Here is a 17,730-nt window from a genome sequence, read left to right on the forward strand (position 1 = left end):
AACTTTTATGATTCCTATGCTTGGACTCATTTTGACCAGTTTCTGAGCTACACCTCAGACATGTTCCAGTGGGTGTTAATGTATTAATGCTATGTTGCTGCTTGCAACAGCATGGAAATCTTTATGGGTTTTATTGGGTAAATAAACATTGCACAGGCTGGAATGCATACTGGACCATTTGGTGGTAAGTTGTTGGCACTTATACATGCAGGCTGGTAATCTGATGTTAACCTTTATCACTGAAGGTTCAGAGGCATCCATCTCTCCTCAGCTGTCTCCATAAACAAGCCCCTCTCAAGTATTGTGTCCCTTTCAGTATCCCTCCGCCTGAGAATTTTATATTTGTCAACCTTATCTTTTCTAATTGGGTACTTTAAGAGGACATCAAAAAATGCTTATGGAAACACACCGTCAAGGTCAGAAGAGAAGAGAGCCACTAACAGAGAAAGGTCAGACACAAATAGACGACATGTTACTGACAGAGATTTCAACACTGTAAATGTGTTCTGCTCCGATTTCAATGGGCCGATAAGATCGCGTCAGACACCATCTTAGATATGTTCGCATGGGACGCAAAGCCAAATATCATGAACAAAATAAGCAAAACCAAGTAATAAACACAAGTTGCTATTTGGCTTTTCATTGCTGCATGTGCGCGCGTGTGCGTGTGTGTGTGTGTGTGTGTGTGTGTGTGTGTGTGTGTGTGTTTGTGAGACAACACACCCTCACAAGATACATATACATACTGTCTTTCAGTGGGTCTGGTGTAATGGAAACAGGCTGAATCCAGTCCAACACATTGTACCTGCTGGTTTCTCCTATTGCTCCCCTGAGTGTCATGAGACATTCAGCTGTCAAAGATAGCGCTAAAATGAGTGTCAGCAGGTGTGTACGTAAGTGTGCGTGGTGTGTGTGTGTGTGTGTTTCTGCGCATGTATAAGGTTATTAAGGTTCAAAGATCAAAAACTATAATTAGATGTAAGCAGGGAAAACAAGCAAGCAAAACAGAGATAACTTATTTATGGTAGATTTAAGATAAAGTACCTGAGGTCAATTAAAATCTCTATTTCTTACCCAGGATTCTTTGGTGTACATCCATATTAAAACACAGGAACCTATGAAAACCCTTAGTGCCGAACCAAAAGTGCTCTAGATTGTTTGTCCTACCGTGTTTGTGGATTATTGATCATATGACTGGATAAAGAAGACTTGGCTTTACTGGCTGATGCATTTGAACGCTTCTAAAGGGATATTTTGACCTGTTAGGCGATTTTTGGTTGCTGTTGGTCTCAATTAGCTCAGAATGTATGACAGGTTTTGTTTTTATTTTTATTTTTTCTATTTCTGGAGTCACCAAAAAAATCATGCAGGAGAGAAAGCGAGAGGAGGGGAAAACATTTTTGTGGGTTTAAGACTGTGAGTTATTGAAAGGCAAATTACAACGAAGTTTTGATGAAATTTGGCTTCATGAATTTTGCATGAGTTGGTTGTAAAATAGTCCATTCATATTCCTATTTCCTGTTGCCATTTCTGTCACGCAGCCACTGTTGTGTGGTGCGTACCGAGTGTTTTCTTGGTGATTCTGAAAAACGGTGCTTCAAGCTGTTTTTGGAACTCAAGCTAGAGGATGAAGTTGCACCTTCAAGGAGTCTGACTTCTGTACGTGTCACAAAATGCCGCAAAGACAGTAAAACTTTGTGTGACTGAAGTATTCACAATCACAAAGTATTTCAATGATGTAGCTGTGGTTGGAATACTCCACATTATTGTTTTCTCAGATTATCACCATATTGTGGCGATGTTGAGTAGGAAAATTCTGTTTCTATAGCAGCGTGTGCAGAGTATTGTCTTAACTAGGTTAATATCACATTATTGCTGCCCATGGAAATGTGCTGTAGTCTGTGAAAGATCACTACGGGGGTTTCACTCTGACACAACCCAGGAATCCTGTAGCCAGGAATGCCCCCCCCCCCCCCCCCCCACACACACACACACACACACGCACGCCAATGCCGATGCCAACAGCAGAAGGTTCTGGCAAGTGTGTGGGCTCTTGGCTCTATACGGTTAACTTTAATGGGTCTGAAATATTAGATGAGGCGTCTTTGGCTCATTTGCTGGATGTATTCCTGTCATAGAAATTTGTAACTTTACACCAAGAAACTTGAATATTTTCCCAACTTCATGTAGTGGCTTTTGCATAAAAGAGAGTAAAAAGTCAAAAGTGCAAAAGTTCCCTGAGCTCCTGTACTAACGTGTTCTGAACTTGCCTGCACTTGCATACACTACCCCTGCCGCTCAGTCTGGCATGTCGCTCTAACACACAACTGCTGAATCAGGGCCACATTTGCTTTGCAAACGAGTTGAGCAGCGGCATCGTGACGAACGCCTGATGACCTGCGCAACCCGATGACCCTCAAAGTTGAGCCTTACAGGCAACAGGTGAGCACGAGCAATTTGCACCTCTGTTGCGGCTCCTCATCCGTCAAACTGCTGCCGTCATGAACCGACATTAAGGTCTGTGCTGCACCGTCAGAGCTCTTACGCAATGGCCATGTCATCACAATTATGTAATTACCACAGTGTGTGCAAAAGAAGTGGATGTGGCCTTTCTGACGTCACACATTGGTTTGTGGATTACCCCTTTGGAAGCATCTTGTTCATTTGGAGCCAGAGGTGATGCTTGATGGCCAAGTGACTGGAGTTAAGTGGAGGCAAATGTTAGCTTTGTTTGCTAATTTTGGCTACCAAAAAAAAAAAAAAAGGGAAAAAAAGGAAAGTAAGTCTTAGCCAACAGAAATGTTATTTATCCAGCCAATAAATTTCCCCTTGAAAAATAAATCTGTTTACATCCAAACGTATTATTGGCTAAATTTGATAGGAAAATACAAAATCATTTGCTAAATTTGAGAGGGAGAAAAGGCAAAATGTTTCAGGAGCTAATAAATCAATTACATATCAGGGTAATTTACTCATACTTGTTTGCAATCGGGTTAAATTTTGCAGCCCGTACAACTGCCACCTGCTGGCCAGCAGAAATAAACAGTATCAAGGCCTTTTCTTACACATTGAATAGCAGTGATTAAATGTAACCTCTTTGCACTTGTTTATTTGTTTTTTGGGCCATACCAGTTGAGCCTCGAGACTTTCTGAGCGTATCAGATCTCAGGGGTCACCCGGCCGTTAATTACAGCTGAACTATGAAGAGAACACATTGCGTGACTGATGCGTTTCACTCCACACAAACACACACACACACACACACACACACACACACACACGCTTGAATTGGTTTGCATTCTCAGAGACCAGTTCCCCGTCTGCAAGCTCTGTCTCATTTCCAAAACTTGTTGCAGCAATAAATCATTTTGACCAAATGGTTACAATTTGTGAACGTCAGTGCTACTACAGTTTTATTTTACCGTCAAGATTATTAATCCATTCTCGGAAATTGCAAAATATGAAGTCGCTTAGTGGAACATCACATCTGTCAGATGGCTGGAACCGGCTTTTTTGAAGGGAGGTCATAAATCCCACAGCTTTTTAATGTTTGGCACTTACTTTATATCTCATGATGTGGACAATAAGGAATTTTGACAAGCACACACACCTTTATCTGACGCATATTGTGACTCTTGATAAACCTGCGAGAGGAAAGATCCCATTCATCGTTTATTTTTTTTTAATACAGAACTCCATTTGATTCAGAAACTTCCTGAGTCATATTCTTTTCGTTTGGCTCGTATTTTCACACTCATTTATAATTAAAACGAAACATCATGATAGGGGTTTCTCTGGGACGCAGAACCGTGAGACATTAATTTAGGCCATATAGGCACAGCAACAGCTATTTATAAAGCTGCACAGGCGGCGGACGTGGCCCACATAAGATCAGAATCTGTTTCTTGATGTTTGAGCCTTTCTGAGTATGTTCCGAAAAGACTTTGTCCAGACTGTATGACACACACTTCCTCCTGAGCAATAAATATGCCGATGATTTTAACACTTGCAAAAATTATGTATATAAACCTTCTCGGTCACAGAGATAAAGCAGGTGTCTTTTTGAGCTTTTTATGATGGGGACAAAATAACACTCATAAATTAGTTTGATCTTCATGTCCAGGATTAGACACGGAACGTGGGATATGTTCAGTAATTTTGCATGGGATAAAAAAAAAAAATCAAAATAAGTTGTCTCTTTTCTTTAAAATGAAAATCTGTGTGGTAGTTGTGATCGACAGATAAGGTCATATTTGTTATGCCTGCTTCCTTTTAAAGTAGCATGATTTGGGGGTAACTGCATAAGATGTGCAGAAAACACTGGTGTCATAAGCAGTGCCACAGACTGTTACCTTAGTTAACATCAAAGTTGATCAGATACTACGTGTCATGTGCGGCTCATGCTTATGTTCGCTCGTCTAATCTGAAGGTCAGACTGATCAGCCTGGTGTTGATGAGCCAGTTCAAGGGAATTAGCGGGAGAGACAGAGAGAGAGAGAGAGAGAGAGAGAGAGAGAGAGACGTCATCATCACGCATCGACAGGATCTCGCCGGCCAACGCTGGCTGTCAATTTCTTTCAAACACTTCATCCAGCACGTACGTAGCAGCAGCCATTTGTTCAGTTACATGTCATAATAGAAGTTTCTCAGGATTGAGTGGTGAAGTTGTTGTAATTAGTTTCAAAAGAAAGTTGGATTATTATCCGAAATTTTGGATGTTGTAAAACCCTTTAAAGAGTGTCATCTTGAATCGGGGTTATAATGAAGTCAGTAATGCTTGTTTCATGTGAATTAATTGAAATTTTATTTTCTACAAAAAAAAAAACGCGGTTCCTATTTTCAGACTAAGCTGATGCAGTTTCATTGGCTAATGTGGAAAAAGTCCTGAGGCGCCACCGACTTCCTATGTAGAACTAAATCACATCAGCTCACTGCCTCCCTCCGGACGTGGCGGATCAATAGAGCCCCGACTTCGTCTCATGCCAGGGATGGAAACTACTGAATCTGCAGACAAATGTGTCATATACTACAGAGGTTCATCCATGATACAACCATATTGATCACATCTTATGCTGAGTAATATTTAATGCATATTTCGTATGGATTAGATGTGAACTTGGTAGTGATGGTTGCATCCGCCTGAAGCACATGTTATGCAACTTGTGTGGTCCCATGGAGAGATTATCATAAACAATAAATATTTATATTTACAATAAGGTTACATTTATTAAAAGTGAGTTAATACTTAGTTATAATCGCTGAATAAGACACGTAAGCTTAATTAACCATTTATTAACACTCACTATTCCCCTTATTTTAACCTGAGGACGATATGACAGCTAATCCCGACCCCTCGCAGTTATTCAGTCCATCTTTGCTGTAATATGAACAGCATTGGTAGACACATTAGTGACTGTTAACTAAGCATTAATTAACCATCATTAGTAGTGAAGTTCACCCGTATTTTCAAATTATCTTTAAGAACGGTGGGTTCAAAAGTTTCAGGATCATTTCCACATTGACACCCTCTCCTAAAGATGGCCTGCACGGCGAATTCAAGTATTTTCCACAGTTTACTGAAAGAGATTGGGAAAAGAGAATGAGGCGTTCTTTCCATCGCTGTCATTGAAAATAACTTCCAGCGGAACAGACTGATATAGCTTAGGGTCTCTGTGGGCCTTCAGGAGTGACTCAGTTTGGTGAATTATCATAATTGATGGCGTGAACTCTGACAGTGAGCCGCAGCTCTGAAATAAAGGAGCAGAAAATGTGTCCACAACTAAATTGTGGTTTAAAAAGTAGAGGCCCCAGCTCCGCATGTCACATCGTCTGGGTAAAAATTCCAGACCTTTGACAATTATTGCATCTTCCGTACATTTAAGCCTACAAGGGGTTGAAAATTTACATATAAAACAACTTCATAATCTATATTTTTTTTTAATATGTACACATTTTTATTGAAAAAGTTTTCAACAACTGCATTGTCAATATACAGTATTTGCATTATAATTTACAAAAGCTTAAAAAAAATCTGTACAGGCTCTGGTTTGTACAGGAAGGTGGGAAGATCCTGCTAGAAAAATAAAGACCTATGACAGGAGAGAAGATAAATGGTTTGGGTATTCTCTTCCAGAGAAGCGACACAGTGTTCTGGCTTCCTCTGACGTTATCCACTCATCAAAGTGTCAAAAATAACACCTCCAGTGTTTTTTTTGTTTTGTTTCGTCTTGTGACTCAGACTCAAGTCAAGCGTGTTGCATTAACTCTGAATTTATGTTTATGACTGAAATATTATCGTGCAGAGCTGCTCTATTTTTAATAAGACAAATGCAAAAACAAAAAAAGAGGGGGGGGGAGGGGGGAGGGGGGGGGGGCCCATTCAGAAATGACAAATAACTTCACAAGACCCGCAGCGGTGAAGTGCAAGGGTTAATCAGGGTGCGTCCAAACTCTGAACGAATTCCGTGCTGAGAACACTGATTTTAATGTAAAGTAAACTACGTCAAAATCCTTCAAATAACATACTTCAAGACAGCCCAGTCACATATGTACACGTTTGGCTTCAGATAATAAAAGGAAAGTGAAGAAAGTGCACCAAAACACTGACAGACTCATGCTTAGCTACATCTAGAAACAACACAAAGCTGCATTTTCTGTGAGTGTTTGTGTGTGTGTGTTTGTGTTTATTTGTGTAATTTTCACATGGATACGAAGACAAGTAATACATTTTGGCTCCTAGATTTCTTTCTCAACGTATATGTAACTTAGCAGCACTTTTGTCATCAACATTCATTGCCTGAGCTCGGGATGGAGCTTCCTGTCACAGTCTAAACTGAACTTTATTGCACATTAAAACAAGACTCAAGCTACACGTGGCGCTATATTCTGACCCCACATCTGATTCGAGAGAGCAACCGAGACGTACGCCGCAAAAAATGTTTCCGGAAGTCTGGATAAATAGTCATTTATGTTGTGCTCCAAATCTGTGCCTGCAGACCGCCGCACCGAAGACTACAAATACACTTCGCTAAGAGACCAGCTCATGAACAAAAGGGGGACGGGGCAAAATCTGTTGGAACAAAATAGATGATCTGAATGTTATTAAAAACTATAAATGTTATAATCTATCTAATGATTCGCTTTTTTTTTTTTAAGCGGCAGATTTGACTGGTTTTTAGTTTGAGTAAAATTCATCTATTGAGTGCAGTATAACACAAGAGCCCTGCAATGAATCCTACATCAAGATGATTATAATGTGTTTTTTTCTTTGTTTGTTTGCCTGTTTTGCTGTATTGAATTATCTTAATTTGCATTTCGGAGCTGCTGAATACTCAGAGATGTGTTTTAATTCTCATTATGGGAGGATGAATTTCAGGGTTGCTGTATTGTACTGTCTTGGTTTTATCTTGGTGTACCTAATTAAAAAAAAAAAAGGTAACTAAGAGTACTCCAAATGAGTTTAGTACGTCATAAACTCATGTGACTTTCAGGCCACAATAGGTGGAGATGAAGTTGCATAATCAGTACACTTTTCATCCAAAAATACCACCAGCTACTGGGTTGTGCTAGACTAAGTTAGATGTCTTTTGTTACAAACCTTACTAATATTACTACTGTGACTACTGTGTGCACAGGCACAGAGTTCTTGCTGAGTTAAAGAAGTTGCATCCCCCCCCCCCCCCCCGGCCCAGTGCAACCAGTTCAATGCCGTGTTTGTCTTGAGTCAGAGATTGCATACACGCAGTCTTTTAGAAGCTTTCGTGCATAATCAGCGATCAGAACTCTTAATATTTCACCCTTCAATGTTCCCACGCTCAAATTTCTGATTCTGCTGTCAAAGGCCTTGATTCTAAAGGCAAAGAGTCCAGATTGTGTTCCTCATCTGAACCCGCATCTGAGATTCTATCTTCAAGTGCATCGACCTCAACACTCCTCATCTCCCTGTTTCCCCCTTCCTCAAGTTCCTCCTCCATCTCTACTTTTTCGAGAGCTACCTCGTTCTCGTAACAAAAAGAGTTCCTCAAGCTGGAGGTGTTGGACCTCCTCTCCGCTAGTTCCCTGGCACTACACTGGGGAGTGCTGGGCACCTCGTAGGTGTTGTCAAAGCGAGAGTAGTCCACTTTGTAGTAGTTCTTTTCTTCAAACAGTACTGGTTCAAAGCGGTAGCCCCACAGGATCTCGCTGGCCACGTAGGAGCTCCGACACTGAGTAGTCATAGCTGTAGCCTCCACCATGCCCTCCAGGATTACTACAATCTCAAATTCGGATGTCTCCAGCTCCTGTTTGCTCATCTCATAGAAGGGGCTGTCCTCATCGATCTCATGGACAATGGTGATAGGAGACACCAGGAAGATTCTGTCGATGCCGCTGTCAAAGCCCACATCGATGTCAACCTGGTCTAGAGGGATGAACTCTCCCTCTGCAGTAGTACGGGACTTGAGGAGCTGAGCCCGGACGTGCGCCTCCACCAGGTGACTCTTTCTCAGGTTCCCCACACGCCACATTAGGCACAGCTTCCCATCCCTCATAGCCACCGTAGCATAGTGGCTGAACACCAGGGTCTCGTTCCTCTTTTTAGGTTTGGCCATCTTGGCCATGACTGCACCGATGATAAACGCATCAATGATGCATCCCACAATGCTCTGAAAGACCACCATGAATACAGCAATGGGGCACTCTTCTGTCACATAGCGGTACCCATAGCCAATAGTGGTTTGGGTCTCCACTGAGAACAGGAAGGCAGCAGTAAAGCTGTCCACATTAGAAACACATATCTGAGTCTCATTCTCCAAGTCTCCATAAGTGAGGGCCACCAGCCAGAAGACAAGGCCAAAAAACAACCAGGACAGCAGGAAGGAAAGGCAGAAGATGAGAAGCATCCACCGCCAGCGAATGTCCACGCAGGTGGTGAAGATATCTGCCAGGTACCGCTGGCCTTTCTCACTCATGTTGATAAAGTGCACGTTGCAGTGGCCATCCTTCCTGACGAAGCGGCTCTGATGTTGGTGCTCGCCGTGCACCTTGTTGACATTGCCGTTTCCGTAACCATTAGGGACGGCAATTGTGGCCAGCTTCATGCCGTCTTCCTCAGAGGACACAATGCTGTAGCGGTGGCTTCGCACACTCCCCATCGCTTCCGCCTGGGAGGGCTGGGCCGATTCTGCTTTGGAAAACAGTCTAAGTTTTTGGTAGAAGCGTTGTAGAAACAGTTTTAAAAGATCCAAGGGACAAACTCAAGTAGAAAAGGTGCCAACAGGACTAAATCCTGAAGGGGGAAGACGGACGGTACGTGCTGCAGCAGGTGGATGAGGACAGGTCACTCCTCTCTGACAGCTGGTTTGGACCTCATCAGTGAAGTGGGCTGTGGAAATTAAAGACACAGCAAAAAACAGTTTTAAAGTAATTGGCAGGAACCAGAGTAAAGATCAGTACGTGTTGGTGTGTGATTACCGGCTGTCTAAATTATGCATCACACACTCCCATTCACTCCTGCACGTTATAAAGCAGCAGTCGGGAGGCAGAGGGAATGCATCGTGCATGAATTATCAGTAGTCGTTTAAAAAAAAAAACATCCAAGGGCTTAGATAGCTGACAAGGAAGGAAAGGATGTTTACCCGGCTTAATGTAAGTATTAATTAGACAAATCAGCCTATTGGGAGCTGAGTCAAATTAGAGTCTGTTAATCCAGTGAGCAGCTGGAACAACGATACACATGTAGCACAGAAATCATACATGAATTCAAGTTTTGTCTCCCTAAACTTGCAGCACGTTGACTCGTAGAGCTCAGTTTCAAAAACAAATGAGCACAAGCCTCACTGACACCGATTCACATTTTCACCAGTAAATCATGTACCGATATTTAATGAGCCTCGCAGCTATTCAGAGAGGATGCCTCCGTTTCTCTGAAAGCAACAGTAACCTTGCATAATGTGTACTAGCGGGCGGCTAAATTAGAAAAGATATTGACTCTTTGTGTGTGTGTGTGTGTGTGTGTGTGTGTGTGTGTGTGTGTGTGTGTGTGTGTGTGTGTGTGTGTGTGTGTGTGTGGCTGGAAAGGTCCATTAAAAAGTAGCATCGCATTGCAAGTGTCAAAAGGCCACTAGACAGTTATTCTTACATCAAAGGTGAAAAGCTCCCGCTCGTCAAAAGGTTGAAATTTGAATAATATTCTGTACTAAAAGTACAAAAAAAAACTTTGTTGAGGGAAGATTAAATCACTTTTCTGATGGGGATTCAAACTTATTTGGGGCTCAAACATGAAGGACCTGGTCCTAAATCGTCCTGCATCGTGGTTGTGTTCCTCAGCTAATGATGTCACTGCTGGGTCAACTAGAAATAGCAACACTGTCACGCACGCTGGTGAGAATTAGGGGATTCATTCATTTGAATTTAACATAATTAATATGCAGGGAACCTAGATCATGTCAAACTCTCTCTTTCCGACATCTAGTTCAAACACTTCAGCCTCTCTTAAACCAGACAAGCACCTGCTTTAAGAGCGTTATAGATGATTTTGCAGGTTTGGCTCCAACAGAAAGACAGTTCTAGGATGTGTTTCGAGTCATCACCGTGCACTGCACCATGGACGGCCTGTCAACCCACGTTGCTGGCACTGGTGCGCTGACTGACTGTCTATTGACTTGTTTTATTATTTCTCGAGCTTTTACCTTCCCCACTCCATCACATCACTGTCCACTGGAGGTTGGTGACACACCAGTGGCTATGTAACCTGTGACTGTTTGTTTTACATGTGTTCTCAGTTACAGCCAACAGCTGAGGCAGATGGAAACTGGTTACATAAAGCTGCTCTATTTTTTTTATTACACAGATCAATAATCATAGACAATCATTCTGCACAAGCTTTGTTTAGTTTTAACAACATATATAATAATTCATGACTGTTACCCAGCATTTCTATGGAAGTTTGCAGCAAATGTCATGGTTGTATTCATGAATTCATAAGATTCAGCTCATGCACAGACGTCAAAGTGCCACTGCAGATGATCCAGTGCATCCTGAAATTCAGTAAAACAGCAGCGCACACATGAAGATATATAAAGATTCCTTACAATAAAATGAACTGAAATACAATAACGTAATAATAAAAGTGTACCTCTTTAATAATGCCCAACTTTCTGATACATAGACGCGTGTTTTCCGGTTATTACACCAACCTGTTGGTCCTTGCAGTGCGAAATAGCCGTCTTCTCATCGTATTAGGTCCCAGATGCGCTACATTAGCACACTTCGGCCCTTCTCTTCTTGCTGCTCTTTTATTATGGTCACTTCGGTTCCCGCTCGGCGTTCTATATTCTGCCATTACCCGCTCCAACAGTAGTGAGGAAGATGTTCGTCCTTGTGAACACTGACTTTAATAACGCATGCAGGCCAAGCCCCGCCCCCGTCTGGTGATAGCCAATGGGAAGCTGAAGCGACTGTTTGAGGGTCTGAGACCACGTTGAGGTTTTTGTTTTTGTAGCGTCCGTGTGAATAAAGAAAGCGAGGGAACCTTCTGAGATTAAACATCATCAGAATCATTTAAAGGAAACATGGAAATCGGGAAATTGGTCAAACAACTAAGGTGAACTGATTTTTTTTACTGACTTCTCCTCATGAAGTTCGTCTCCATGTTGATTATAATGTGTCAGGTGATACTGAGCGGCTCTATTTTTAAGATTTTAACTTTTCAAAAATGATAAGAGCTGTTGGATTGATAATTAGTGCGCACGGTGAACACGGGGTGGCAGTGTAGCACTACTAGAGGGGTTCCAGTTCACACTTAACTGGCCTCATATGATGGAATTCCATCTATCCATTTTCTATACCGCTCATCCGTTAAGGGTTGCGGGGTGGAAGGACACTCCTACAAGGTCACCGGGGGAAGTGGGGATCGAACCATCTACCCTTTGTTTGTTAGACGGCCACTTTGCTTCTGTGGGCCATGCCGGCCCATGATGGAATTATATTGATTAAAAAAAGAGAGAGAGAGAGACGCCATAAAGGTTTTTTTTTTAATATATCTGGAAAATACACCTTTTATTTGACATTTGTGACAACTGCATTTAATACAAAGCATAAAAACATGTAAACGCTACATATAAATATATTCACAAGAGGATCCTTATATATCCCTAAAACTAGCCTCATATGAAATGTCCATGATGCCTTATTATGTACAGCAGGAAGCCCACATTGAGGTTTACTCTCAAACGTTTCGTCCGAGAACTCACGGTTCTTCCTTCCTTGAAGCCTCTCCCTGTAAGTAAAAGAATCACCATTCTTTTTTTTTTACTGGTATTTCAATTTAGGACCAAGGGAGTAAACAAAGGTTATTGTTTTTTTAAGTATTTGGAACATAACTTCACTCGTGTTCAGTTCAGTTGGTGTATAGCTGCTGCATTTTTGAAGAAAATCAAAAGTATTTTCAAGTACTGGGTATAAAGCTACAGAGATCTTGAGGAAAATAAAGTAAGTACAAAGTATAGCTAAGGGGCTTTGAGGGAAACTGTAACTACCTCGGGTGTATTTTTTGCGGTAAGAGAAATCAAGTATGTAAGTGCCCTGTACTTGTTTTGTCACAGGAGAATACGAACAATGTACATTGTGTACGGAACACAAAAAAATGTTGTTGCTTTTTTCATTTCTTTTCTTTTTTAAAAATATCCTGAAGGTACATAGTACCTCCAAAAAAACTGACTGTAAACTTTACTCCCTCGGTCCACTCTACCTTGTATAACTGGTTGGCACATGTATGCAGTATATGAATTATTAATCACACGTTCTGGGAAATTATATGGCATTTTTGGGTAGTTACACTCTTGATATATTCAGGTTTCTTTTGTTGTGTAATCTACAAATTGGTCTGCAGCATCACTTCCCCGGTGACGCCAGCTTTCGCTGCACAGCCGTTTCTCTTGACTGACGCCAGCTGTGGACTGCAGGGCTGGGTCCTCTCTGTTGGACCTCCCCTCCTGTCATACTGCTCTGCACTCAGCAGGGGCACTGGCACCCACGTAGTCTGGTTGAACAGAGCGTAGTCCACCTTGTAGTGCTTCTTGTCCAGTTTTAACATATCCTGGAAGCGTTGGCCCCAGTGGATGTCTGCAGGTGTGTAGGAAGTGCGTGTCTGGTGCAGCATACCAGTGGAGTCGCCTGTGTAGGTGAAAGACACCACTAGTTCAAAGTCGTCCTCCAGCAGGTCATCAGGTCCCAGGCTGTAGAGAGGGCTCCCGGGTTCCAGCTTGTGAATAACTGTCGCTGGTGTGGCCAGGACAATATCCTGAGTCTGGATTTCTAGATCCTGGTACGATATCACAACAGACCCTTGAGGTTGTTTCAGATAACGAACTAACTGAGCCTTGGCAACCCCCTCCAGGATGTGGTTACCTCTGAAGTCCCCAAGGCGCCATGACAGACACAGAACCCCATCTCGCAGGTTGACCACTGCAAACCTACTAAACCCCACCGTCTGAGCTCTCTTACGAGCTGATGCCATTTTAGTGATGACAATACCGATGACAATAGTGTCAATAAGGCAGCTGAGAACATCTTGAACCGTCACTACAATAATGGCTCCCATACAGTTCTCGGTCATCCCCCTGAAGCCGTAACCGATAGTCGCCTGCGTCTCCATTGAGAACAGAAATGCTCCAGTGAAGCCACGCACGTTATCCACACAGGGATTGTTGGATTCACCGTCAACATCTCCATGTATGTACGCAATCAGCCAATAACAGAGACCAAAAAAGAGCCAGGAGAGGATATAAGACAGGGAGAAGATGAGGAGCATCACCCTCCAGCGGATCTCCACAAGCGTGGTGAAGATGTCCATCAGGTATGGGCTCCATTGTCCGGGGGCCTTAAACACCACAGGGAACCGGCCATCTTTGTGCATGTAGCGAAGCCTCCTAGATTCCTTTTGCGTACCAAGTGTATGAACAGTAGTGTAGAAGGTATTAATGACAACTTGGTCGCTCCTTTCTGCGCTCATTCTGACCTTTCAGCTCCCTGCAAAAGACAGAAAATTGCAAATTAGCAATGTGGGAAAACATTTTACTCATTACATGGGAGTAAAATGTAAAAGACTCCTGGACTGTTTGCTGAGCTGAACCCTTCATGTTTGAGCAAGCAGTTTAGGTCAATCTGTGCCTCCAGCTATCAGCAGGAAATGACAGGAGGAGGTCTGGGTGTGACATAAAAAAAAAAAACATTAACCTCTAAGTTTCCAATTTGTTGATTATTTACCAGAACTTCCATTACAGTTTGGGTTCAAATCAACTGTGAACTTGAGAGTCCTCATTATAAACAAATTCCTTTTTAACTTGTTGAAGAAGGGATAATAAGGGATAATTTAGGTTAAAATGAATCGCTATTTAATTCAGACATTAAGTGTGCGAGTGAAAAAAGCTAATGCCTTTTTTTTTTACTGATCATCAAAGGTAAGAACCATAAAATACCAGAGAGACAAATTTATCAAAAACTCAGTGGCTGGTTTTACCGTTCATGTGGTACAGCAGAAAATCTCGACTCTGCATCTGCGTAGCCATTTAAATCTCATTCTTCTTTTTGTCCAATACATGATGTTGCATGGCAACCCAATCCGGTGCCAATCAATGATGTAAGCTCTTTCAATGCATGCTTGGTTAAGAGGGGCTGTGCTCTTATTTAAAGCTGGTGTGGATGGTGCTATAATCTTAGTCTTCTATCAAATACCAACAGCTGCAGCTTAGCCACTTGGCTAGCGGCCTGCATTGAACTGAAGTCAGATTTTCCTAAGGATTCACCAACTCTGCTGCTGGGTGCGGTAACACGATCAAATCCATTTTTCCCCAATTTTTTTTTTTAATCATTTATGGGATGGAGGTGTTATATTTTTGAATTGTCTGTTCATACATCCCTCAGAACACTTCCTTTCAAATTTGACTCAAATATCCACTGGGTTCCCAAAGGTCAAAGGTCAAGGACATTGTGACAGGCATATAAAGGACGCATACAGACATGCATTGCCATTAATCCACTCAGGCTGTCTTTGCCTTGTCCACCTTACCTATAACCTCATTATCATGTAGCACTAGTTCCTACTAAGGTGCAAAATATATCCCCCTCTCATAATAAACGCCTCCATGAAATTGCATCTTGTTACATTTCCATTAAATCAATATCAAACGGATATTTCTATTCATAAACGTACAGGAAATTGCTATAAAAGTTGATGGGAGGAGATGGGATCAGACCCAAGTCCTAAATGCTAAGCCTTAACATGCTACACGTCATCTTAAAAACAGGTTTTATGCTGCTTCCCATTAGAGGAGAAAGGAACGTTATTTTGGTTCACTTTGACAAAAAAAAAAAAAGAAGTTTTATTAAATTATCTTATTGCTGCAGCAAAAGCTTAAAGTGCCAAGACAGAAGAACCATCCATGTGTTCATATTTGACGAAACAAGGGAGAGCGTCCCGGTTAATTAAGCACAACCCCGACCTCTACGTGCTGCAGGAATTAAAGTATTGTTTTCCTCATGAGGGTAAATTATTATCCTCCAACAGCCTCTGACAGCTTTCACCTCCAAATGTCAAACTTTAACTCCCTTGCACTCACCAACAACCTGAGTTAAATACACCAAAGTCAGTACATTTATCACCTTTGTATACTGTATTTCACTGTAATCTGACAGCTGCCTGAGTCGTCCCAGATGAAAGCGACGCTATCGAGATGTTTCAGCACAGAATGCTGAGTAAAGGTAGCCGATCGATACGTTTGTTGAGCCACATCCTTCCGCAAAAGAAGTCAAACTGCCTTTTATCTGGAGAGTTTATTGCTTGATTGAGTCAGCCGAGAGCACGCAGCTGATGTTTATGGTGAATGTCTCCTCGAGATTTAGGATTTAACACCCGAAGTGTTGTAAATGTGCACGGAACATATCAGAGCTGAAGGTTTCAATAAGGGTGTTTGTGCAACGCTCAAGTGTGAAGTGTCCCTTTTATAATGTTTCTGCAGCCAAAAAGCTTTGGAAAAACCAATTCAGTTCATGACAAGATGACACAAACTCAACCCAACATACAATTTTCTTGTGTGCGATGATTATAAGACTTATTTCTTGCCTTGATTATCGTTCTATACTCAGCTGCTGCTTGATTTCTGCACAGCAATCATCGAGTCCTTAGAGAAGGACATGAGGAGATTACAGAGGTGCTCGGGTGTGTGGACAAGGTGACACCCTGCAACTCTTAATGATAAGAAGGACACCTTGTTGAGGTTATAGACAACTTCAATTTACCTGGCCATGTTTTTTGTTGTTTTATCATTCAATTGAGTTAAACTTTATACGATCTTCTGCCTCCTTGTGTCAGGTTCTTTATGTGAACAGGGTCAGGAACACTCACAATGCATTGTCATGCTCTGATCTTGAGTACCAATTTAAAATGATTGATGATTGATTGTGATGTTGTCATCCCCCCCCCCCCCAAACTTTTCACACGCACTGTTTTTGTAAAAGTTGATATTTTCACACTCGTAAAATACTTCTAGCTATTTATGCCTCCCCATTTTCAACATGGATTTACGTACAGCAAATGCAGTTCTAATATACAACAGTTGAATAAGTACCATGTACTCAGTGCACTGCCTGGCTAAACGGCTGCTGTTGCGCTTCTTTGTGTATTTTCAATTACATCAGTTATTTTAAGGGTTACTTTAACACGAACAAGTGTTTGAAGCAGTTAATCTGCACAATTTGTAGTCATTCAAAACTTTTACCACCCTTGAGGCCAGTGCAGAGTTAAAAGTTACCATCAAATTAAATAATAATTAATAATAATGATTCCTCACAGAAAAGTTTCATTCTCTCACCGGCATAGACATCAAGAATTCACACACATAAAAGTAAAGAGGTTGTTTTCAGCATTTAACTTACTTGTTGCGTAAAGGTAAGAGTTTGTCAGCTGTCACTCATCAGAGGGAGATGCGGTGAGAGTCTTCTAACACTTGCAGAGTGTTCGACTGTTGTGGGTCGACTTGGTCCTGAGGCAAAGTCCCAGCAACCACTTCCCCGTGAAATCGTATTGGATAGTCCGGAAGAATTTATGACTTACGGAATATTCTAAAGGTCATTAGTGAGAGGGGGAAAAAAAAGTCCTGTACTTGTTTGTTCCAGGATGATGAAGTTGCATCACTTTCTTCGAAGATATTCGTAGGACACTCAGCAAGTTAGCATGTATATTTGAATTGGTTCTCTTTGGATATCCGTGATTCATTAGACAGACGGTTAACCTTTGTTCCATCAGACGGAGCAGCTCTCATTGGCACGGGGAATTTCTTGTCCAAATTATCCTCAATTTGGTCCTGATAAGCCAGATCACAACTAAGCCGACTAAGGCACACTAACTTTTGAACCGTGTTTATTGCAGCCATAACAGCATCCAGGTCTGTTCGATTGAGGTCAGCAACAGCAAAACAACCCCGTTATGTTTTTTTAAAAACAGAACACAGGCCGACGCGCTTGTGAATAGATGATTCAGTGTGCGTTGGTGTTTTAAGGTTGTGTATGAAGACGGAGATAAGACACATTCCTCAGAGATAACCTGGGTCAGTTACGCGCTGCGCTAGCGGGTGAAAACTCAGAGGAAAAAAAAGTGTCACTCTCTCTACTAGAACATTGTGTAACCATAAACCTCTGATAATAACGACTAACAAGACAATCAACGGATGAAATAATCATTCTGTAAACAAATGA

The 17,730-nt window shown here is 41.8% G+C and overlaps 2 protein-coding genes across 2 annotated transcripts; both read right to left on the reverse strand.

Annotated features, from left to right (window-relative positions):
* Positions 1 to 7,674: 7,674 nt before the first annotated feature.
* On the reverse strand, positions 7,675 to 11,329 carry LOC147245041 (inward rectifier potassium channel 2-like). Its single transcript, XM_086184876.1, has 2 exons — positions 11,175 to 11,329; positions 7,675 to 9,361 (listed from the first exon to the last, which is right to left on the reverse strand). Exon 2 carries the CDS (start codon positions 9,129 to 9,131, stop codon positions 7,815 to 7,817), a length of 1,317 nt encoding a protein of 438 aa, XP_086041002.1. The 5' UTR covers positions 9,132 to 9,361; positions 11,175 to 11,329; the 3' UTR covers positions 7,675 to 7,814.
* A 1,521-nt stretch (positions 11,330 to 12,850) lies between these two features.
* LOC147245042 (inward rectifier potassium channel 16-like) lies at positions 12,851 to 13,990 on the reverse strand. Its single transcript, XM_086185193.1, has one exon. The coding sequence runs from the start codon at positions 13,988 to 13,990 to the stop codon at positions 12,851 to 12,853; it is 1,140 nt and encodes a 379-aa protein (XP_086041319.1).
* Positions 13,991 to 17,730: the final 3,740 nt, after the last annotated feature.

Source organism: Aulostomus chinensis, chromosome 18 (assembly GCF_037954235.1).
Source record: "Aulostomus chinensis isolate RoL2024-O1b breed Wild chromosome 18, RoL_Achi_v1.0, whole genome shotgun sequence".
NCBI lineage: Eukaryota > Metazoa > Chordata > Actinopteri > Syngnathiformes > Aulostomidae > Aulostomus > Aulostomus chinensis.